Source organism: Lutra lutra, chromosome 8 (genome assembly GCF_902655055.1).
Source record: "Lutra lutra chromosome 8, mLutLut1.2, whole genome shotgun sequence".
NCBI classification, from domain to species: Eukaryota; Metazoa; Chordata; class Mammalia; order Carnivora; family Mustelidae; genus Lutra; species Lutra lutra.
In genome coordinates this window covers 68187304-68212593 of record NC_062285.1, presented here as the reverse complement: position 1 = coordinate 68212593, position 25290 = coordinate 68187304, and the positions used below count along the sequence as shown (strand labels likewise).

At 34.9% G+C, this 25290-nt stretch overlaps 1 protein-coding gene across 17 annotated transcripts in view; it reads right to left on the bottom strand.

Moving 5' to 3' along the window:
* Positions 1-25290, bottom strand: part of KIF21A (kinesin family member 21A) — a 151459-nt gene that overhangs the window by 17831 nt on the left and 108338 nt on the right. For 4 of the 17 annotated variants that reach the window (XM_047740896.1, XM_047740901.1, XM_047740900.1 and 1 more), the window contains 15 exons: positions 24346-24453; positions 20542-20610; positions 20233-20447; positions 19929-20082; positions 18985-19179; positions 18406-18507; positions 17462-17627; positions 16973-16993; positions 11970-12030; positions 11487-11541; positions 9563-9777; positions 7145-7252; positions 5620-5748; positions 3470-3508; positions 2779-2793 (listed from right to left, as the gene is read on the bottom strand). In XM_047740896.1, the coding sequence (XP_047596852.1) occupies positions 2779-2793; positions 3470-3508; positions 5620-5748; positions 7145-7252; positions 9563-9777; positions 11487-11541; positions 11970-12030; positions 16973-16993; positions 17462-17627; positions 18406-18507; positions 18985-19179; positions 19929-20082; positions 20233-20447; positions 20542-20610; positions 24346-24453 (1652 nt within the window). The remainder of the gene's footprint in view (positions 1-2778; positions 2794-3469; positions 3509-5619; positions 5749-7144; positions 7253-9562; positions 9778-11486; positions 11542-11969; positions 12031-16972; positions 16994-17461; positions 17628-18405; positions 18508-18984; positions 19180-19928; positions 20083-20232; positions 20448-20541; positions 20611-24345; positions 24454-25290) is intronic. The other 13 variants (XM_047740897.1, XM_047740904.1, XM_047740899.1 and 10 more) reach the window with 10 other exon arrangements.

Below are 25290 nucleotides of genomic sequence, written 5' to 3'. Positions count from 1 at the left end.
AAAATCATTGTTGGGTCACTAAGACCGATAAAGGGGACAAAACATGGAGACCCAAATTTCTAAAAAGCGGAGGGAAATAGGGGATTTCAGAAATTATAGATGGGTAAAACTTCTTGTGGAGTCTCACAAAGGAAAGTATTAAATCATTATAAACACTTAAAAATAAATGTTCAGCAGTAAGAGATAATACTAATGTCACAGAGGAAGTTCTTTGTAGGCTTAATAGCAAATTAAGGGGATGTCATATTCACAATACATGTTAACTCCAAAAAGATCCATACAATAAGTTTTTCAAATGATATCCTTGTGGATATGGTAGGTAAATACAGAACTGTTATAGCAAGGTAGTTCCATCAGTGGCTGAAGAGGCACACCTAAGCAGTCAATGTTCCTGTCAATCTGGAAGGACATTTTCACTATCTAGTGAATGTTTCCCTAGCACTAAAGACAGAGATAGTATATTTATTACACTGATATGTTAAAGAGCTAGATACTGTATTGCATTGCCTAAGAAAACAACAAACAAAATTTATTTACTTTAAGTACCTACTTAACACTAAAATAATCACTGGATATAATTTAAAGATAAAATTTAAAATGTAGAACAGAATGCTCCAAGTAAGAAAAGACTTAATAGTAGCTTAGATTTAGGGGTGCTTGGGTGACTCAGTCAGCTAAGCATCTACCTTTGGCTCAGGTCATGATCCCAGGGTCTTGGGATCGAGCCCCATGTGGGGCTCTGTGCTCAATCCAGAGTCTGCTTGCCCCTTCCCCTATTTGTGTGCTCTCTCTCTCAAATAGACAAATAAAATCTTTTTGTTTTAAATATTTTATTTATTTATTTGACAGACAGAGATCACAAGGCTTTAACCCACTGAGCCACCCAGGTACCCCTAAACAAATAAAATCTTAAAAAAAAAAAAGTAGTAGCCTAGATTTAAAAAGCTAAAGAGGTCGTTATGCTAAGTGATATAAGACTGAGAAAGATAAATGCCATATGAACTCCTTTATATGTGCAATCTTAAAAAATATGTATTTAAAAAAAGCTCACAGGGCACCTGGGTGGCTTAGTGGGTTAAAGCCTCTGCCTTCGGCTCAGGTCACAATCTCAGGGTCCTGGGATCGAGCCCCACATCGGGCTCTCTGCTCAGCAGGGAGCCTGCTTTCCTTCCCCTCTCTCTGCCTGCCTCTCTGCCTACTTGTGATCTCTGTCAAATAAGTAAATAAAATCTTTTTTAAAAAAAAAAGCTCACAGATACAGAGAAGAGACTGGCAATTGCCGGCAGGTGGGGTGTGAGGGGTGGCAGGGTAGGGGATAGGAGAAATGACTGAATTGTTTTCTGTGTTTATTTTAGTTTAAATAAATCAAAATAAATACATAAATAGCTAAAGAGATTTTTTAATTGAATACAAGATCAATGAATCAACAATTTATGGTTCCTCTACCAACACTTTCAATAACTTGTTCAATAGAAGTAAATATATCAGGAGAAAGAATGTAATATAACTACTATATTCTGCCAAGACCACATCTGGAAGGAGGTTGAGTTCTAGATGCTAGACTTTAGGAACACTGAAAAACTGGAGACTTTCCAAAGCAGAGCAAGCAGAATGAAGGATCTATAGGCTACATCATATAAGGAGCAGATGATGAAAGTAGACCTACTGAGCTGATAAGAAAATATTCATTGGAGAGAGCATACAAGAGCAGGTTAAGGGCTGAATATTTAAAGTCATATACACACAAAAAGATATATGTGGATTAATTCAATTAATTAATCCCAGAAGATTAATTCTGGCAGAGCCTAGGAGGACTGATGAATAAAAATGTAAATTTAAGCTCAGGACTGAAAAAACAAACAAACTTTATTTTTAGGGTCTAGTTATAATGATTTCAAAATGTGGAAGTTGTTCATCATCACTAGAAGTGACATCAGAAATTATTATCACTGGATATATAATTACAAAGTCCAAAGTATTATTTGCAGATATACGTCAATGGAGATTCTTGAACTTAATGCTCAGTAATTGTTTGTAATCTAAGAAGTTAACCAAATTAAAACCGAAATGGAAGCCAAACCTCCCCAAAAGTATGAATCTCCATTTTGAAATCCTGTTGATGTGAGGTCACATCTATGAACCGAAGCCATAGAATGAGAACTATATAGCTTCAAATGTTCAAGAGGGTGATCCAACGCACAGTCAACTGCTACCATTACCTCTCAAACAGAAAATATGCATATATATTCCAACAAGCTGATCATAAAGAAAAAAACTCAGGTTAACAGTCTGAGACATAACAGTCTGAGACGTCAAAGGTTGTAATATTACTAAGTGAATATTTGCCTCCAGTGACTTGTGTAAGGCATTGCCACTGGGAGATGCCTCTTTCTCATTTTTATGTATTTTAATACCCTTGATTATTCAGACTTCTAAAGAAAAATAATCTCAACATTAAATATAGCATTTTACTAAGATACTGAAAAATACTCTCCAGTATTCACAACATTATGACTAATATTTTATAGAGATTACCTTATACCAAAGACAATTTTTAAAATACAGAAATTGAAAACATATATGCATGGTATTTCTTTCAATATTAAAATTAATCTGTTCACATTCTGAAATATAGAAATCAACTTAAAAATTGTTTAAGGTCCAATATTGCAAAGTTGTACAACAAACTGGTCTAAAGGAAAAAAAATGTTTATTTTTTTCCATGCAAATCAGTAAAATCTTGTAATATTATAAATGAGATTAATTTCCTCTGCCTACCTTCTGGAGGATCTACTGATGATCGGCAAAATGGCCATAAACAGGGGAAACAAGTGCAAAAAGAGAGGAGACAAAATGATAAGTGGAAAGAGGAAATGATAGAGAGAAATTAAGGGTCCAAAAAAAAAAAAACCAAAAAACCCAGAACATGAAAAAATTCAACATTGTTATTCTTAAAACAGCATCTATCAGTAGAAAATATTTATTGTTTTAGAAAAACTCCTTTACTTTCTATTTCTTCTTATATTTTAGGTGTCAGAATATCTTATCCCCCCAGCCTATCTTTTTTTCAGGTTTTCACAAAACCTTCCATAAACTTTTTACTTATAATCAGTAAACCAACCCAAAAAATACCTTATTTACCTCCCACACTTTGAAGGATTAAAAACATTTAATCACTGAGGAACAATGAAATCAATATTCATAGAACTTAATTTCTTTCAGATAAAAGATTCATAGACAGAAAACAAACATCACAACCTTCTGTGCTATTATACATAAAAGAAGTTTGCCACTGCTTTGTCTAAAAGGTATGACAAAAACATACTAAAATTAATATGTTTAAAAATATTAGTGTGTTTATATGGTTTACAACAAGTTACGCATACAAAAGTGAGATATGCCGGTAGTTTCTAGGAAGGCATCTTAGAACATCAATGAAATGCCAGAATGTAGGAAAGATAGAAAGTACCTGTGTACCTCCGACAGAGAGGAATCACTTTCATCAGACCTACAGTGAAAGAGTTAGAATTATGAGGAGAAAGAACACAGAGGTCAATAGGTAAAGACACTGAGATTGAACTGAAAACCAACAGTGTGAATAAAAGAAATATAGCAAACATTTCCTTTATAGCGAATGCCCTACTTTTCTATTTGCACTGGATATCTGAAAATTCAATGTACAGCTACATTTGGTAAAATATATTATTCTTATGTTATCTACTAAGACTTTGAGGACAAAAACTTGCTCTTAGTGATCTACAGAAAACCTATCAATCTTCACTTCTAAAATTTAGGCCCTGAAGAGAAACAATATCGAGTAAGTAAAAACATCACTTCGAGATTCTTCCTATTCAATTTGATTAGCACTAGAAAATTTTCCTCATTTAAACAGCTATTAATGAATTTTATCCATCTTGATAATTACTTTGGATTTAGACTTTAATGTGGAAGTTGCACAAATACATTTTATATGTTTATATGCAAAGCAAATTACCCAAAAAGCAATAACCTTTGATTTTAACTTATCTCAAAAACATGGGAGTTCTCCTGACAAGGGAATCCCTCAGTAATACAGGACTTTAGTAGGATTTTAAAAATAGGTGAGCCACTCCTGTCAGTCCTACCCTGAAACTTCCAAGACTGGCAATAAGTCTGATTATCGTGAAAATCTATCCAGTTTGTACAATAGGCTTGGCAAGGAGGACAGTGAATGCTGACAAGGACTATAACCAGAAACAATATGTGGGATCTGCTTCTACTGAAATATGCTACTCTCAAAAAAGAGTTTGGAAAGAAAATGAGTCAAAAGGTAGGTAAGTCTTTGAACGTGTAGTCTGTTATTCTGAGTTTTAGCTTATAGAGATGATGATGGAGTCAAATTGGTAGCTTATAAAATATGTCTGTAGAAAGTATAAAACTATGACTAGATTGTTAAAATTACCAAAAGACTGATGGAAAACGTTATGCCTGTGAATGTAAGGCAGACAAAATTTAGTCATTCTTATCACTAGTGAAAATAGACTTCCCAAAGACATTCCTAATGTTCTTCTACTGTTTTCCCAATTAAATTTAAGGGAGCTGTGACTTAACAATGATAAAGAGGTTTTTTTCAATAACACATGATATTCATCTATCTAGATTATTTTAAAGAACATGTCATCTACTGATTAAACTATATTAAAATCTAATCAAGAACTTTATCTACAAGTTAAGCAGATAAAAAATTCTTTCAAAATGTGTGCTTCTCTAAATCTACAGAGCCATCTAGTGTGATCTAAACATGCCAGACAGATTTTAAACAACATCTTAAAAATCTCAGAAGCTGTTGATGTACACAGGGAGATTATAGCATAGAAAACAAATAATAGGGGTGGGAGACTGAATATGAAATACATACATCCACAATGTTACCATTCAAAATCAAAGCAGGTAAGTCAGAGTTAGTAAATACCTTACGGCGGAATTGTTAGTACCAAATTCTTGCAAGAGAGATTCTGGCGCAACGTGGGAACATTTCTTCACTTCAAATTTAAGGCAAATTGTATTTCTCACACACCTCTAACTTCTCTTCCTCCACAACCCACTTTCAGTCCTAACCCCCTCTACCTATAAAGGAACTGTCTTTTATTCTTTTATTTTATTACTCAAGTTTTGTGATGGATTTGTGTCAAACAAGCAAATGGTAACAACATATGACAATGGTCTTTGTAAACTGTTATATGCATGGAATGTAAAATGATTTACCTCTTTTCAACTCATGCTATCTGGATTAGAGGCTTTTGTGGGTTCAGAGAAGCTGAAGAATCCCAAGAAATGTAAATTTCAAGTGGCCTCAAAGATATTTCAATTCTAATTTACTTAGAAAAGAAAAGGCAAGACAAGTGCTGAAAGTATAGCAATGCAAATCTACAACAGGGAATAATGTTCAGCAGGAAAATAATTTTCTCTCATCTTTTCTGGGTGCTTCATTTCCCATTAGAGAAACGTATCAAATATGGCAAGAGTTCACAAGTCAGACTTCATCTCCCACACAGAGATGGCTAAATGTTCTCTACAGACTGTATTGATAGGTTCAGAATACTGTAATAAACAGAGGGGCTCTTTTCCATAAAGACTTACTTATCCTGCTGAACGGATGTGTTTCCCTGAGAAACAGTAAGACGGTTAAAAACATTCAGTTCATTACGGGGCCGGCTTGGTGGGGAAGAAGGAGGTGAAAGACTAGCCTCTGAAGTTCCAGAATCTGAGCTACAAGAAAAAAAGAACATTAAAATAGGTGGCTTTAATTGGTTATTATTTGTTAGGAATGTTATAAGAAACACGCTTTAAAAAAAAAAAGCTTTCCATTAGAGACTTCCTTCCATCCTTTCTCTTCCTTTTTTGTAAGATAAAATACAACACTGAACAACTAAAAACAAAACAAAAAAAAAAACAAACAAAAAACCTTTATCACTGGATTGTGTTACATTGTCCACAAGATGGCACTAAAGAAAAAGTTCAGTCTGATGAAATCTAAAGTCGTTACAAAAAGAGCAAGCCAAATTTATTTTAGAGTTAAAACCAAGCTCCTCACTTGACAGATGGGGAAAGAGAGCCAGAGTGTTTAAGAGCAATTTGCTTTTTCAATGATTCACATACTTTTATTTTTATACTACTTATTTGCTCCAAACCCCACCTCCCAATTATCCTTGAAACATTCAATCCAGTAGAAACAGGGAAATTACATCTTTAAATTCAGGAAACAAGGATGATTAGAAAGATAATTTCCATAACATTCATGTCAGCCAAACCAGGGGTCCAAATAGACTGTGTTGGCACAGGGGAGGGATGGTATAAGATTGTCCACGTGGGTACAGAAAATATATGAAAACTCCTTTTTATGTTTATTTTTATGTTAAAAAAATTCGCTTTACTAATATTTAAATGTAGACTGGCACTGATACTCTCCCTCGAGACCATGTCAGGGTTCGAGGTGTCACATGCAGCACCTCAGGTGACCTGAGGGAGGAGTGGGTGTGGCAAAGGGTAGAGAGGTGATAAGGGGCTCACACCCCTCCATTCAACTTTCCACAAGTTGCCATATTGCAATTGACAAATGCCCAGTTAAGTAGATCATCAGATTATATTATGTGCTGTTAAGTAAATAACGCTCACAAAACACACAAAGTTTTTTTTTAAGATTTCAGCAAAAAACAACTTAAAAATAAAAGAACAGCAAGAGAATGGTACAACTAACACACCCTATGACTAACACTAGTTTTGTCAGCTACTTTAAAGAGGTAAAATCAGTGGCAGTTTGATCAGTCAAGAGCAATTTCAAATTTTTCTACAAGATTATCTGAAATACAGATTCACTAACCTTCATCTCAACTGTGTATGAACTTTTACAATGATATGAACAAATAATTGAAAAATAAGTAAGGATACATGATTTAGGGCAAGCGTTCAAATATTTTTACAGGTGTGTGTGTGACCAAAAGGCATTTAGCCAAGCCCACAGCTGACTTGATTGTCTTATTAGTCAAATCAGTTATAACCATAGAACCAGCCTACACTTGGAAAATAACTTCACTATAGTCCTTTAGCATTTAAGTGCAATAGACATTTTATGCAATCTAGTTGATAGAAAGTATGCGTAACTTACTGTTTTTGTTCCTTGGACTTTGATTTTTCTGCTTTTTCATATGCTTTTCTTTTGGTTATAGGGGAAGGCTCTGGTACTTTTTTTTCTGATAGAGATGACTGTCTGGAACTAAAAGAGGAAAAAGACTCTTTAATTATCAAATTTTAAAGATATACATACAACTTTGTCAGATATTCAACCCAAAAATTTTAATAGATTAATAACTGGAACTTGAGAAACTATTACTTGGGAACAAGAAACAAAACTAGGATAGGAATATATTACATGCGTAATTAGTTGACGGAAGCCTGACACCTATACTTTTAATTTGTAAACTGGCAATCTTATTAAATATATGCAAACCCATTATCTTTGAATACAAATATCAAACCTAGACTGCCAAATAGCTCAAATCAATCGTTTATTTGAAACATAGATAATTACGTTGCTTAGAATTATTTCAGTTGGAAAAAAGTTGTCTTTATAGTCTTACAAAAACAAAAATATTAGAATATCAGAATATGAAAAACAATGAGATTTAATGAATTAATATGAAGACACAGTCAAAAACAGACACACAATAATTTTACCTAACTAATATTTAGATATTAGTAACTATATAAATTTTAATAATAAAAACATTCTTAACTTTAAATGCTGAATAGTGGCTATGTAATTAACAATTTAAAACTCTTATTTTTGTGTATGATGGTAATGAATTTTGATTAAAAAATGAATTTTTGCTATTGTAGGCTAGTTATATTAATAAGAAAACATACTAAAGGAATTATAAAGCAATATTACCAGAACCAGAATGGGCTTACGTGATTCCCATTTGAAAGTGAAAGCTAAATATTTAAACTTCGTGTACCTGGCTTTTCTAATCAAAAGAAATCACATTTCAAAAACCCTTCATCAAGCTAAATCATAGAGGCCACCTGAGTAAATTATTTTACATCATGCAGTAAGTCATGCAGTAATGACTTACTAAGAGTTACCACACCAACCATGTCCAACTCTTAAATTTTTACAGGATGACACAAGCATCTGAATTTATGAAAACCTGAAAACAGATCATGTGAAATGACAGAGTCCAAAACATATATTTTCCAACCTGTCAATAAGGATACACTTTAAAAATGAAAAAAGGCAGGGAGGGCAAAAAGAACGTATTACCTGAATGTGGTTTCCAGGCCACAGATTTAGTCTTGAAGTCCCAAAAGTCTCAACTTAAATCTGTTCCTAAAATCTATTCTGTTTATATCACTACCTTCACCAAAAGCATTTCTTCAACAGTCATCTTAACAAAGAAGCACTGAAGCCATAAGCTATACTGGTTAGCATTCTCTATCAGCAAATCCCATAGTTAATTTAGTTAATTACATAGGCTACATTAAGCACATGCAAGAAATTGCCATCATTAAAATTAAATTGGATGGAAAGGTAGCAGATGGGCTTACTGAATGGAAGACGACAGAAATATCTTCACAAAATGAAAGAAGTTTTTAAAAAGTTTTTTAAAAAGAAGGGAGTTATGGGAAACAGATACTCAAAGGGGAAAGTTTGTTATATTTTATTATTTAATGAGTCCTGTAGTATGTACCATTTTTTGGTCAATATGCTAGATCATATGTGAGGGTTACTGAGAAAAAAAGTCATCAAAAATCTTTACCAGTGAATGACTGATCTAATTTTAATATAATTATCAAAAAATACAAACACACATAGTGTACACACACTACGGGTAGAGAGCTCTTTGTGCTCAAGACAGCAGTGAAAATTCTAAATAAGTTTTGTTTTGAAGAGAATGTCTTTTGTTCATATTATCATAAATGGGAGAGAAAATATTCTCTCCTGCAAATCTTTAATAATACCAATAAAAACATCTTGTGTATACCTTTATCCCAGACATGCAATGCAATGTGCTTTAAGGCAAAAAATTAGGAAAGCTTAAAATGATAGTTTGTAATTGATATTTCTTTTTCTTTATAGGGTTAGCAAAGGTTTGCTTGCCATCCTGACCAGACACTTAAAACGAGAACATACATTAATTTAGAGCAAATCTGAGACTTTAAAGCTTCTGTTTTATATAATGGTTTTATAGACATAAATACCTGATTCGATGTTCCTAAATAAATTTTGTCTGTAATTCATAACTCAGCCCTTGTGAAAATTATGACCCTTAAGAATGACCTTCAATCTTAGACACAAGCAATGCAACTGAACAGAGAATATTTCATCTTCAATGATTTCAAATGTCAAAAAAATTAGGGGAGATAAACCTAACAGAAATTCTTTTGAAAACCAGAGATCTTATTTACATAATTTTTAAAAATAGAAATAAGAAATTAGCAACATGCATATAAAAAATTAAAAAAGAAAGAAAACAAAAAAGAAAAGCCAAAAGAAAGGAAGTTAGTGTAGCTGGGCCAGACTTACATGCTGCCTATCTTAGAAGGGAAGCCAGATGGGGGAGGAAGCTCTTTTTCCCTAGCAGAAGTACCACTTGTCTCTGTATTCATTCCAATCTCTTGCCCTTCTGCAACTGGTGTAAGAGGGCCAGGCAAGGAGGCATCTCCTGTACTAGTGTCTGAAGCTAGTTCACTGCTATCTGCATACAGCAATTCCATTTGAGTGGTGGTTCTCCTTCGGGCCTAGTCAGAGAATGGAAGGAAAAGCAATCAGGAGCAAACTTTTGCAGAAATGATTAGGGAATAGAGATTTAATATTAGTTTGAAATAGGTAAAAACATTGAGCATGTCATTTCCTAGCAAGTGTATCAAACACAGCATGTAAGATAGGAAAACAAGCCAGAGCTACAGCCAGATAAGACCTTGAGAGGCCATAATAATAGCCAACATTTCTATTGTAGTTACTGTATGCCAGGAATTGATCAAATACCTTATTATATTAGCATGTACTACCATTATCCCAATGAGGAAACTAAGGCACAGAGAAGCTAAATAATTGACCCAAAGTCACACAGCTATTAAGTGGCAAAGCCAGATTCAAAAATAAGCAACTTGCCACCAATATGACTGTTATCCCTGACACTCATGGCCAGGTCTCCCAACATAGAATGTTTTTAAAAAAGAGAAAGAGATTTTTATTTATTTATTTGACAGACAGAGATCACAAGTAGGCAGAGAGGCAGGCAGAGAGAGAGGAGGAAGCAGGCTCCCTGGTGAGCAGAGAGCCCGATGCAGGGCTCAATCCCAGGACCCTGGGATCATGACCTGAGCCAAAGGCAGAGGCTTTAACCCACTGACCCACCCAGATGCCCCTTGACCAGTGTTTTAAAGACTAGTAAATCCTACATAAAATCTATATTTAAGGCTTCTTTGGAAAAAACAGTATCTAGTAGTCTCAGGCCTATATTCCTCATGACAAAAATAAGCCAGAGTTAAGTGATGGTTATTTGCTTAGAAGTGGCCTGTCCTCTTCAGGGAATCACAATGACCTGTACTCATTATTTTACAGCCAGCCAAATTACTCATTTACATTACCTGACTGTTCACTACGGTCCTTCAATCTGTCCTAATGCATTTGCACAGTGTTATTCTTTCAGGATCTGATTCTCTCCACTCATTTGACAAGTATTAACTAAGCACTACAAGAATTCTTTGTTTTTAAACATCTTAAGATGGTTAATTAATTCATCTATCAAATGCAACCAACTCTCAATCTAGAATTTTAACAATCTAGAATGTTAAAATTTCAAAACTTTCCTGCTAATTTACAAATTTTGCAAATTCATGCTGTATGCCACTACAGCATCTATCATCTCCTATATTACTAGGAAATTTCGGTGACTTTAATAAATTAGCACATTACTTCCTTAACAGGTAATAAAACTTTTAGGTAAAACCTGGAAGAAAAAAAGAATTGCTCTCCACAGTCATGTCTTCTTTAGTAGAAAAAGTGCCATAATGTGCTAAAGCACAAGTTCCAAAAAGCAGAATGTTTCAATATACTTTTTATCCCGAAGGAGAATATGGTAATTATAGAACTAAATTTCTTATACAGGGGAGCTCTGGTAAAAGTATGCCAATTTGCTAACCTACTAAGGGTCTGAAGCCTAATGTGTGTGTTTATTTTTGAGAGAGAACGTGCAAGCGTAGGGGGTGGGGAAGGGGGTGGAGGGGCAGAGGGAGAGAGGAAATGTTATGTAGGCTCCATGCCCAGCACAGAGCCAGACACAGGGCTCGATCTCATGACCTTGAGATCATGACCTGAGCCAAAATCAAGAGTCAGACATTTAACCAACTGAGCCACCCAGGCACCCCTAAAACTCATGTGTTTAATAGTGATAACAAAAAACAGTGGGAAAGGATGCTTACCTGCTATTTTCAGTTCTCCTTACCTTGCTTTTAGGTTTCACTTCTCCACAAAGTTTCATAAGGTCTGAAGATAGTGTGCTATACCCAAATAAATAATTAACCACAGATTAAAGGGGAACTTAGACAAAATTGTATGTCCTCTATGATTATAACCATAGAAAGCATCTTACATGTCTATGGGGGAAGAAAAGACAATATTTAAAATCAAAATGAACTAATTAAAAAATAATTCATTTTTCTTTCCTTAAATATCCCAGTAAATTTTATTTTAAAATTTGTGGTGGTTAAATATGGCTTAGATTGGTTTCCATAATACCGTTTCTAATGCTACTCACTTAGCCATAAAGTTCAAATTAGTTGTTTTATGGCAATTGTTTGAAGCAACGAGATAAAAATATTTAAGTAAATATATAATATATATTATATATAATATGATATTATATATATCTAATATATAATATAAATAATATAAAGTAAAATCTTTAAGTTTCTAAGGGCTCTCTTACCTTCCTTCTGATCCTGGGCTGTTTAAGGGTGCCTCTTCATCAGTACTATCCTCTACATTTTCTAAAACAAAAACAAATGTCCAAAAGCTAAGTATTGTCCACATGTCATAATTTGAATGATAAAAATCCCCATGCCATAATAAACATCAGCCCAATGTCTCAACATAGGCAGTTCGGTTTTAGTTACTGAATCTGAATAGAAATATAGAAAAATATTTCTAAGAAACCCCTCTGATTATGTGTCCTAAAATGAGAAAAGGTGTTCAAAATAAGAAAAAATGACAAGTTCGAATCATAAAACAAAGAACAACATTCATAGGATAGAAATGAGATCATGTATTTATCAGAGTATGTGTAACTGTATGTTTTTCAGAGTATATACTTATGCCAAGTCCTCCAAACATGAAAAACCACTGAGTAAAATATAAAATTAAAATAAATGTTGCATGAGCTCCTTTTAATGTAGTAAGCCAATTTCAAAAACTATGTATGTGTAAACATACTTTCCATATTTTAATCAGTACGCCCCTGACTTCAATATCTACCTTTATTTTTATTTTTGTTTTCAAGTAGAGGGTAAGCATGTGTGCCTATGTGAAGGTATCGAGAAGTTAAACATCCTCATGCAGCTCGTTCACACGTACATAAAAGACAAAAACAGTAGGTCTGCATGCAAGTTTTGTAACTGAATACAAGTAAATCACCACTATTTCAGAACAACTGTAACAGACTGGTAGAAGAGAGGAGAAAAAGCAAACAAGGAAATTAGGAGGAAGTCAACAAATCAAACACCCACTGAAAGCACACTATGTAAAATGTCAGTGAGCCCCTACATAGATGCAGGTTTTTAAAACATACACATTTTATTATAAAACCAACCCACAAAAGTAACAACATTACAAATTACTTATATTAATGAAAAATATGTACAATTCATCCTCTTTTCACTTTTAATTCTATACATGTGGATTGCGGGCAACTAATTCCTTTCTCGGATCCTCCCTTTCTTCTTCACTGGTTACCAGATACTTTGTTAGAAATTCAGTAATAGTTGATACGTGATAGTATTATCTAAAATGGAGCCCATCGAGGACCCACACAAAGGGAATTTATTTTCTGGGATGAAGAAAACTGTGGTCTTGAAGGCAGTGTGTATCTGAAAGCCCACCATTAGAGGGAGGCTCAAGGACTTGCTCCAGGGACAGGATAACTGAGTGCCAAGGTGACTGCCTTCGTTGATAATATAGAACATGAGGTTATAAAGAAATGACAAACTAGTCTTCATTTTCCCATGTATAAAAGCGGGCTAAGATTGGCTAGTATTTTTCTTGTAGAAACCAGTTAGTATGAAACGAGTTAGTATGTTAAACATCATGTGAGTGCTTAGTAAAAACGTAACTCCTGCTGATGCATGTATGCATAATTAGAGATAATTATGGTTTGACATAACCAACCTAGCAAAAGGAGAGAGGCCCCCACCCAGAAAGTCACCAAGTCAAACTCCTCTTCAGGACTGAACTTGGTCTGAGCACTACAGTCTTTGGGAAACCGGTCACACCATCACCCCACTGTTGTCTTAACTCTGAGAACACACATCCAGGCCACTATCAGCTTCTTTTCTCATCACCAAAGAATTAAAGCTTAAGGCAGAGAGACTTGCAACTCCCGAATGCCTTAAAGCTCATCTTTACCAGTTAAAGTTGCACAGTCTCATGTCACTGGAAGTTAACCAAGTATTTTTAAGTCTTTAAGTTTTTTAAAAAAAGAAAAGTAATAAAAATAGTATACAGAAAACGGTTAACATAGCAGCCCCAAACCACTATCCTTAGAAAGGCCTGCTTGAGGGCACCTGGGTGGCTCGGTGGGTTAAAGCCTCTGCCTTCGGCTTGGGTCATGATCTCAGGGTCCTGGGATCGAGCCCCACATTGGGGTCTCTGCTCAGCGGGGAGCCTACTTCCTCCTCTTTCTCTCTGCCTGCCTCTCTGCCTACTTGCGATCTTTGTCTGTCAAATGAATAAATAAAATCTTTAAAAAAAAAAAAAAAGGCCTGCTTGCTAAGTTGGACTTCGCCTGGCATCTGGAAACTTGACTCTCAGAGTGTCCCAGTCACTAGTTAACTACTGAAGGTAGTTAGAATGTTTGTATGGTCTATGCTAAACTCCTGCCTTCCTTCTGGGAGTCTTGAGTCCTGGTACCTACTAATAGACAGTACATATGTGACCAGTCCCCAGGAAAAACTTCAGGTTCTGAGTGTATAGACTTACCTGAGCAAAAAAGTTGTACACATGCTGCTGCATTTTCATTCCAAAGGGAAAGGAACATTCTGTGTTATCTCCCCAGGAGGGAGAGAGCATAAGGAAAACCAGACATGGATTCCTCTGGACTACATCTGTGGTTTTTTTTCTGTCTTACGATTCAGTTGTGTATCCTTCCTACATGAATCTTTGCCATGAATACAACCATACGCTGAGCCCCATGAGTCCTCATAGCAAGTCTCCAAAGGTAGGGATGATCTTAGGGACCCTAACATAGTTAGGGAAAAAAGAAGAGGATAATAAAGATGCTCTTCAAAGGCTACCAAAGTACCCACACATTAGCAAGGCCCACCTTCTAGCCTTATGTTCCATCATTGTAGGCCATGTACTTGTTGCTCAGGACAAGAACCTGCCTGAAGGCCCCATGCGTACAATACTGTGGCTGAGTCTCTGCCTTTTAGTTTAGTCATTGCCTGGAGTGACTCTTCTCTCTTCCTCTTCCACCTTATCTTTTGCCTAGCTAACTTTTTTCCTCTTTTGTGTTTCAGCTCAAATATCACCTCTTCCAAAAAGCTTTTATCAACTACTCCCTTCCTATTGGGTGGCCCCACTCTGTGTTCCTATTAACTCCCTATTACAGATCTCAGTCACTGCCCTCACTGAATGTATCCTACTCTTCATGGTCTGTCACCCTCAGCAAGGCATCAAGTCAATGAGGGCAAGACTTTGTGTCTTACTTGGATCCCAGCACTCAGCCTGAGGCTTGAGGTAAAATTATAGTTAAGTGCAGTTCTCTAGCTTCTGTGAACTTAAACTTCCATTTTTTTTTTTTTCCTCTTTCCATGCTTTTCCTCCAAAGCACCTCTAAGCTAGATTATAGCCCCCATCTAGGGCACAGACTTCAGTCACAGAGACATACATTACATCAGCTGAATGGGTTTCCACTCTCTGGTTCTGACCCTTTTTCAACCGTAGATAAATGAAAATTGTTTGAAAGTTATGAAAAAGTAGCACTGCCTATCAAATAAGCAGTTTAATGTCTTCTGCACAAAAGGACATTAAGAAGGACATGTGCATTTTCTTCCAAGTTAAAAGAGACAATGGACTTAAATAAAAGTTCACCTATTGTTATGGGCTGGGCCACAAAGAACAAAGACAAGGAGCAGGAGGAGAGTGAGGAGGAAGAACAGAAAGAGCAGAAACGTGCCTCAAAACACGTGGAATGCCAAAAAATTCTAGTTATGATCCAGGAATTTGGGCAGTCTTGATTAGAAGATAACCAATCCTATCTTTTCTACCTGTATTTGTTATAGCTTGATCAGATTAAAAATAGTAGCTTTTCTATACCTAAATTATGTAGTTGATCTCAAGGAAATACTACGTTGAGATTAACATGTGATATAAACATCTAATAAATCAAACAGCTCATGTATTTTATTTGTGTAACATCTTATTTAAAACAAATTCAGATGAATAGATTATGTTTATTCTAATGACACAGACAGGTAAGTATATTTACTCTTTCAGTTACATTCCTTTCCTTTAAGTATAAAAACTTTTGGCAGCTGTGTACTTAGAAAAAGAAAAGTTCAGATCAGATTTTGAAATAATTTTAATTAAATAAAAACTGTTCCAAAATAATCATTCACAAAAATCAAAAAGTAATAAAATTGCCCTGATACTCCTGGTCCTTCATGTGTATAATCACTAAGAGGACTGGATGTAGTTGATGTGAATGTTGTAGTGGCAAGAGAAAGAGGTTGAAAATTTCTGTACTTGTTTATCTCTAAAGCCCATTCTAATCTGAAAATATTATAAGTATTGTTTTAATCTGTTCATATAAAATGCATTGAATAGTTTTATTCAATTTATATTAAAATATATGTGTTGAATTTTATAAAAATTAAGAATAGTAGAGACCCAAGGGATGCCTGGGTGGCTCAGTTGATTGAGCGGCTGCCTTCGGCTCGGGTCATGATCTCAGCGTCCTGGGATCGAGTCCCACATCGGGCTCCTTGCTTGGCGGGAAGCCTGATTCTCCCTCTGCCTCTGCCTGTGCACTCTCTCTCTCTCTCTGACAAAATAAAATAAAAAATCTTTATAAAAAAAAAAAGAATATTTGAGACCCTATCAAATATATACCAAAGATATATGCTAAGGAAAGTTAATTATAAGGTTAAAACAGATGCAAGTTAACAGATATATTTAAAAATTAAAGAAATGGGGGGCGCCTGGGTGGCTCAGTGGGTTAAGCCTCTGACTTCAGCTCAGGTCATGGTCCCAGGGTCCTGGGATTGAGCCCCGCATCGGGCTCTCTGCTCAGCAGGGAGCCTGTTTCCTCCTCTCTCTCTCTGCCTGCCTGTCTGCCTGCTGTGATCTCTCTCTCTCTGTCAAACAGATAAATAAAATCTTAAAAAAAAAAAATTAAAGAAATGGGTACTCCATTTTTTCCCTACAAGAAAGAGAAAGAAGGGCTTATGAAACTGGAGCCACAGCTGGAGGTCAAAAAATAAAAGAAAATTAACTAAAGCCTACTTCTTTAAATATCTAATATTTTTAAATTAGGAAGGTATAGGAAAGACAAAAGACTTAGTTGTTTGTGGTCATGGATACATTTCAAAAAAGAGCATGCAAAAACCAACTGGCTGCCAATAAAAATTTTAAACATAAGATGTACCACAATTAGTGTACATGAACAATTAGTAATCCATGCAGCTGTAGGGTACACAGAAAGCTAAACATACTTACCTAAAGGTACGCTATCTAGATCTGTGTAAATAACAGCAAAAAGGAAACAAAAAGCAATACTCCAATCAAAACAGATCCAATGTTAAGAACTCCCACATAAAACAAGATTACGCACCATTTATAAGATATGTGGAATAGATGCCATAAAAAAAACACTTATTATTTTTCAAGGCTGTTAGATATGCCGAGTAAAGTGATGAAACTTAGTTAATATTTTAAATAACCAATTCAGAAACTTGGTTGATCCACAAAAACTAATTGCTTAATAAGGTTAAATAAGCCTTTTTAAGTTGGTAATCATTTCTTGGAATTACAATAATTACATCCCCCAAATTTATACATGCAAATTAAAGAAGGAGTAATTATCAAAAGCATAAGTAAATATAGCATCTATTCAGTCAAACAACAAGGGAAAAGAGGTATAGTATAGCATTCTCAAAGAGCAAAGCTACCATGCAATTCATTTAACTGAAATTTAGTCCAAATTACCTTGTAAAGCATGGCCTAGTAAAGCATCTAGCTCAGGATTTAACTCTGCTTTCTCTTTCAACATATGGAATAGGAGCTGGTTTTGTGTAGCACTGGTTATTTCAGTTTGTTTAAGCCGACCTTCAAGTACTTTAATTTGAGCCTCTTTCTGGGCAGCCTGAAGACCCTGTAATTACACAGAAACATAATAACAACAAAAACAACAACAATTATCTTAGGTCGTACAAAACAGAATCTACTACACAAAGATCTGTATCAAATAGCAAGTATATATGATACATGGACTTTGACATCAGATAGACCTTGATTCATGGAAGCTCTTCCACTTACTAGCCTGGTGATCTTAAGCTAATTACCTCATCTTCCTGATTGCAAAATGATATGAATAATACCTACCTCCTAGCACACTGTAAAGATTAAGCAGGAGAACATAAAATAAAGGGTCTAGCACAGTCCCAAAGTAGTGTTAAAAAAAAAAAAAAGTGACTTAGAAATCATTATCACCTTCAACATTTAGGCATAAGTTTCTTATAGCTGACAGGTTAATGCATTTACATTCAAAGAGGAGGGAAGTGTCACTATATTTTTTTCCTTTCTGATCTTCTTTTGAACTGTAAAGAATCAATATTAAACCAAAATTATGATACCAAATTTGTCTGCACCCCCCAAGAGATTTTTCTTTTCATTTTTCCTTTGGTAAAGTAAAAGATAAATTGTTTCTTGTTTAAGCTTTTATCTCTTCTACTACACAAGTACAATGGATGACAAGCTAATGGAATTGATCTAAACAGCGCTGCCTTTTCTTAACTCTAAAGAAAGATCAAAGAATGTTTTTCAATTAAAAGAAATCTTACTTATTACAGAGGAAAGTGTCACTGGAGAAAGAGAAACAAAATGAATTAATCAAAACTTGGGTTTTCAGTAATGGGGTAGTTAGAGCATACCTTATTGATACCCATTGACAAGAAATGATCCAGCAGATATCGGGCTTCTGTAAGCGTGCAAGCATTAATGACTGCACTGACATCCAATGTTTCTCCTTCCTCCTACAACAAACCAGCATATGATGAACATAACTTTGAGCTGAATGTATTCTAACAGAAGCAAAAGCCTATTATTTCATTTATTTATTTGGTAGTATCAGATTAGTTAATGAGACTCTTGAGGAAAATGTAAAATATGATCTCTACCCCAAGAAACGTGCGCCCGTTGAAAAGAAAAAACACACCTGAGCAGTTAAGAATCCAGGGTGGCTCAACAAATGATATACATTTTTAAACATTTTTGATTTTACAAACAATAAATAATATCACAAAACCAACAAAGAAATCTGGAGAGCAGGCAGGGAGTGATATTCACGCAAAACCTAACAATCATATTAAACCAATAATTTAAAAATTCCTTGATATAAAAATTCAAAGTGCTTTTAATGATAAATATGAAAATATCTTCCAAAGTGCTTTTAATGATAAATATGAAAATATCTTCCTTAAGCGATTCAGCATTTTTTTACAATTACAAACCTTTGCTTCTTCCATCTGCATGATGTTGGCTTGACAATCAGAGATACTGTCATTGATGTAATCTATATTAGCAGTTAATGACTCCATCTCCTCATTGATGTTAACCACATTTTTATCTCCCTCTCCACTCTCCTTGACGATCTTTTCCCGTCTTTTTGAAAGTTTCTCTCGTCTTTTTGTGAGTTCTTCCCGTTGCTATTGAGAAGACAGATTGGATTTCAAGAAATAGTATTGATCCAGGACCATAAGAACACTGGGCTAAGTGAAATAAATGAGTCACAGAAGGACAAATACTGCAAGATTCCATTTATATGTGGTGTCTAAAATAGTCAAACTCATAGATGCTCTAAATAAAATGGTGGTTGCCAGGGGCTGGGGAGAGGTGTCATTTGATGGGTCTGAAGTTTCAGCTATGCAAGATGAGTAAGTTCTAGAGATCTGTTGTACAACAGGTGCCTATAATTAACAACAACGTGCTGTACACTTAAAAATGTGTTAAGAATGGGACGCCTGGGTGGCTCAGCTGGTTAAGCAGCTGCCTTCGGCTCAGGTCATGATCCCAGCGTCCTGGGATCGAGTCCCACATCGGGCTCCTTGCTCATCTGGGAGCCTGCTTCTCCCTCTGCCTCTGCCTGCCATTCTGTCTGCCTGTGCTCGCTCTCTCTCCCTCTCTCTCTCTCTGACAAATAAATAAATAAAATCTTTAAAAAAAAAAAAAGTGTTAAGAAGGTCGATCTCATGCTGTCTGTTCTTACCACAATTAAAAAAAGCAAAACAAAAAAAAATGATGTTCACCTAGTTGCACATAATGCAATCAAAACTCACCCAAAAAAAAAAAGGAAGAAAAAAAATTGGTAAGTATTCATTTACCCAGAGATCAAATTTGGAAAACTAAAAGTAAGAGCCAGCTAAGGAAGAACATATCTACATTCTGTTTCCCACACCTTGAGGAGTCTATTCATATCCGCCTCCATATTGGAAATAGTCATTTTCTGCATGATGATGTCTGTGACCCTGCGCTCAAGAAGCTGCCACTTCATGCGAGCTGTCTTGGAAGTAAACACTCGGCCAGTCAATCCTTTCCTCTGATATTTTTTTCTATAATCATACAAAAACAAACACATGTGATTACTTAGATGCTGATATGATTGTACGCTGCCAAATAATGAACTGTTTTTCACCGAAGTCCAACATTGAGTCATAATGCCACAAAGATTGTATCAGAAGGAACAGGAGAATTGTACTGACCTGGTTCCATTTGTTGTGGGCGTTGGTAAGGCCTGGACTCTTGCCACAGGAATTCTCATTTTCTGCTGGGCTCCTGCCCTTGATACATCTGCTTCCACAGCAGCTGCACTGGAACCCGCGTCCTGAACAGGGGTATCAGATGAGCTCAGCTTCCGAGTGACCTTCCCAGCCACTCTGTCGGACATGGGCCTCACTTGCCTGCGAAGAGCTGTAACCTGAAGGAGCAAGAGAGACTGACTCGTCCTCTAGTCTACAGACATACAACATATACCTAAAAGCCAGAGCATTTCCTCCAAATGACTGACTTGCCTCTTCAGTTTTGCGACGAAGAACCACTTCTTGGTTTCTTTTTTGGGCTTCCAGAAGTCTAAGTTGATGCTATAAGATAATAACAAATACATTAAAATGGTAAACTGAAAGATACAATGCTTCCTACTCCTGTATTAACGTAGTCCCTTTGGGAATTATAATGGTTCTTAGCAGAATCTGAGCTTATAACAACCTTGCATCCATTGCTACAAATAAGGATATTTTATTGCAATAAACAAAAATGCATACTGATGCAGCCACCTTTTTCTAAAAAATGAAGTTATCTCTGTGACATACTTTTATCTAAGAAACTCTATATAATGCTTACTATACACAAGTACTTTTCTAAGTGCTTTGTAAATATTATATTGTTTCATTTTTGCTAGACATTTGTTTTGCTAGCTGAAGCATGAACAGGATGAAACACAGCTTAGAATACTTTCAATAAAGTCATTTTACAATATATGCAGTAATTATTAACTCTCTTTTAAATATGGGGAAAACATACATTAATTATATTAACACTTTATAATAACTTTGAAAATATTATGTTGAATAAAGTAAATAAACAATAAAACATGTCAGTATAGGCTGCCAATTTGTTTCTAGGTACTTTATATGATAAAGATAATTCATTATAAATTACTTTAAGCCATTTTATAAGGCTAAAATTTAGGAAACAATTTTGGGCTTAAAAAGAACAGAGATCCTAATTCTAGTTCTGTCATTTATTCAACTCTGTGACCCCGGGTAAGGCTTAGGAAGTGGGCTTAATCACAAATACGCCTTCTGGGACTTAAATTCTGTGATATAACAAATAACCCTTCATGTTTTGCATCACTAATTTAAACAGGTAATTCATCTCATGTTTATGTAAATTAATTCCTATGTCATCAGATGAGAATTGTTGGAGAAACAGATTCTATCTTATCACTCCCATATCATCATTGCCTACAGCAATGATTGAATAGAGGTAAAGTTAACAAATCTTTTTAAATGAATGAACTACCAAAAATTAAAATTAACATATAGTTTGAAACTTGTTACTACTACATTAAGTTTTTTTCTACTCTAAGTCAAATCTCAAGTTCATTCATATTCTTTGGGTGGTATACAAATATACAAAGGGCTAAAAGGTGAATATGACATGAAACAATTTATAAAGAAAGGGGTTCAATATGCACACAAGACAATAAGTAAAAGGATAAAAGAGTCTGAATGTTAGCTTTGTGTGTGATTATTCAGCCTCACATTTTTATAACAGAATATATCATATATGATCCTATGTTGTAGAATAAGATTCAAAATTCCCTCCCAGGAGTTAGTTGTTCAATATTGACCTCTATGTCTCATAAGAGTTAGTTACAAAGAAATAAGTAGTGAATATTGAAAGGAAGTTATACTTGTCATCCAAAAGTTTGGATTAAAAACAAAATAAATATGGTATTTGCCTTTCTCTGACTTATTTCATTTAGCATAATACTCTCCAGCTTTACCCATATCATTGCAAATGGCAAGATTTCATTCTTTCTTATGGCTGAGTAATATGTAGAATTTAAGAAACAAAATAAATGAGCAAAGGGAAAAAAAGAGAGGTGCAAACCAAGAAACAGACTTTTAACTACGGAGAACAAACTGATTACCACAGGTGAGGTTGGGGTGGGGGGATCTATGAAATAGGTGATGGGAGTAAGGAGGGCATTTGCTGTGATGAGCCCTGGGTGTTGTATGGAACAGCTGAATCACTGTATTATATGACTGAATCTAATATTAAATACTGTATGTTAACGGACTGGAATTTGAATAAGAGCTTCCTAATAAATATATAAATAAACAGCCAAAAAGTGGAAATAACCCAGAAATATCTATCAATTAAGGAATGGATAAACAAAATGTGCTCTATCCATACAGTCATGAAAAGGAATGAAGAACCAGTACATGCAATATCGTAGATAAACCTTGAAAACATCATGCTAAATTTAAAAAGCCAGATAAAAAAGGTTATATATTGTATATTCCATTCATATAAAACATCCACAGTGGGCAAATCCATGGAAACAGAAAATATAGTAGAATTGCTGTCAGGGGCCAGGGAGGGGGAAGAATGGGAATGACTGCTAATGGGTATGGAGTTTCTTTCTGGAGTGATAAAAAAATAGTCTGGAATAAAATAGTAGTAATCCTTGCACAATTCTGTGAATATACTAAATCCTTGAATTGTACAGTTTAAAGGAGGGAATTTTATGGCTTGTTCATATATGTCAATTTTTATAAATAGGAAAAAAGGAAGAAAAATAGCCTTAATACAGCAGTCATCTCATGAGAATAATCTATTTTTCTCATTATTCCCTTCTAGCTCCTTAAATTTTCTCTTTACTTCCCAAAGTACATGTCTACTTTCTAAAATATGCTGTTTGCTCACATTTTCTCCAGGGAGGATTTAGAACAAGTTGAGCAAGAAAAAAGAACACAGGCTGAAACCTAACCAACAATGGGGAAAAGACCATGATGGCCTCTTCTTTTGAGGAAAAAAAAATCATAAATGAAATAACCATTTTGCCGGAAATTTGGAAAGAAGAAAAAACAAACTAACTATAACCTAAAGTTTAACACAATTAAAGTTAGCATGTTGGTATATATCCTTAAAACTTTTTCCCTCATTTTAATCAAGCATGCATATATGAAATGCTACTTTATGGGGTGCCTGCATGGCTGAGTCAGTTAAGCATCTGCCTTTGGCTCAGGTCATGATCTCAGGGTCCTGGGATGAAGCCCTGCATCAGGCTCGCTGCGCAGCAGGGAATCTGCTTCTCCCTCTATTTCTGCGCCTCTCCATCCCACTCATGCTCTCTCTCTGTCTCAAATAAATAAATAAATTCTTTTAAAAAAAAGCTACTTTACACTTAATGTTAAATCACAGTCATTTTTCATTTTACTATGCAGTTTCCAAATCCTAATCTTTAATGGCTAAATAATAACCTATTAAATGAGACGGACAATAATTAACCATTTCCCTTACTATCAAGCATCTTGATTTTTACATTTTTCACTATTACAAACAACCCTAAAGTAAAGATTTTAACACATAACAAATTTTCTGATTTTAGATTATTTTCTTATTCTAAGCTCATGGGAGAAGTAGGATTTTTTTTTTAAGATTTTATTTATTTATTTGACAGAGAGAGATCACAAGTAGGCAGAGAGGCAGCCAGAGAGAGAGGAAGGGAAGCAGGCTCCCTGCTGAGCAGAGAGCCCGACGCGGGACTCGATCCCAGGACCCCAGGATCATGACCCGAGCTGAAGGCAGCAGCTTAACCCACTGAGCCACCCAGGCGCCCGAGAAGTAGGATTCTTAAGTGAAAGAATGTGAAAACTTTTATAGCTCTTAGTAAAGCTACCTCAGTGAAAGTGGGTTATTATTCCAGGAACATTGCTAAGAATCTCTAGTGGTGAAACTGTCTGGAACTATCCTAAAATCACTATTTTACATAATACTGCAAGTAGTTCCCTGATCTCCTTAGAGATCATCAATTATTCTTTGCCATTTTCTTGCATCTCATCATCTAGGAAATAAACAAGCCTCTAATAAAACTTATAATAATATTATAGAGTTTTTATGACCTTGTATATTAAGTTACTATAATCCATATATTATAATAAATGCCATATTTAAAATTAATGCTTGCTTATGATCCTTAACCTGCACTTAATAGTTATAGTTATCAGAAAATTTTCTTCCATTTACTAAACAAGCTTGTTCAATATACAATATTTGTATGTAACTGAAAGTTAAAGTCCACTCACATCTCTTTTACGTTGATCTTTTTTCAACTGAGCAATCTCTCTGTTTCTTCTAGACTCTGTCAATCTGGCTTTTTCTTGTTCTTCTTTCATTTGTTTCATTAGCCGAACCTAAAAAAAATTAGGTAAATACATTTATTGGAGTTTTCCTATCACAACATTCGTTAAATTAATCACACATATGGAAATAAGCAGTTAGAATTCTGAATACTTAACAAGGAAAAAATGGAGCTTTGATGCACATTTTAAATGGTCAATGCTGATCACAGAAATAGAATTAGAAATTCTATTTAAAATTTCTAATTAGAAATAGAAACATAGAATTTCTAACTAGAAATAGAAACATTTCTATTTCTAATACTTTTCCAATATGTTTCTATCAGTTGCTTAGTGCTGTATCCATTTTATATTCAGTGTTCAATTGTTCTATAACTTGAAGGAATTTTTGGTACTTATTACCAGTAGCTATATGACCTTGAACAAATTACTTAACCTCTCTAAGTTTTCATTTCTCATATATAAAATAGAGATAACAGCTCTATGGCATTATTGGACTACTATGAGAATTTATTGAGTAATACCTGTAGAGTGCTTATAACAATGTCTAGTGTATAGTAAGCACCTAATAATTTTAGCTATTGCTGTCATCAGCAAAAACACATTATGATCTAAAACTTCTTAAATCATTTTCATATTTGCTATTTCACATTTGCTATTTGACATTGATTGTCATGCCGAATGTTAATAAGAATAATTAATCCCACAACAAAAACACAGAACAGATAAGGATTCACATACTCTCTTTTGTCAAGAAGACAATTTATATTTTTCTGTGCATGGGAAGGATAAACACTAAATTCAAGATAGTTGTTACCTCTGGGGGCAAAGACAGTGTTAAACTGTCTGGGGGCAAAACTTCATACATGGGAAGTATTGTGTATACTGTAA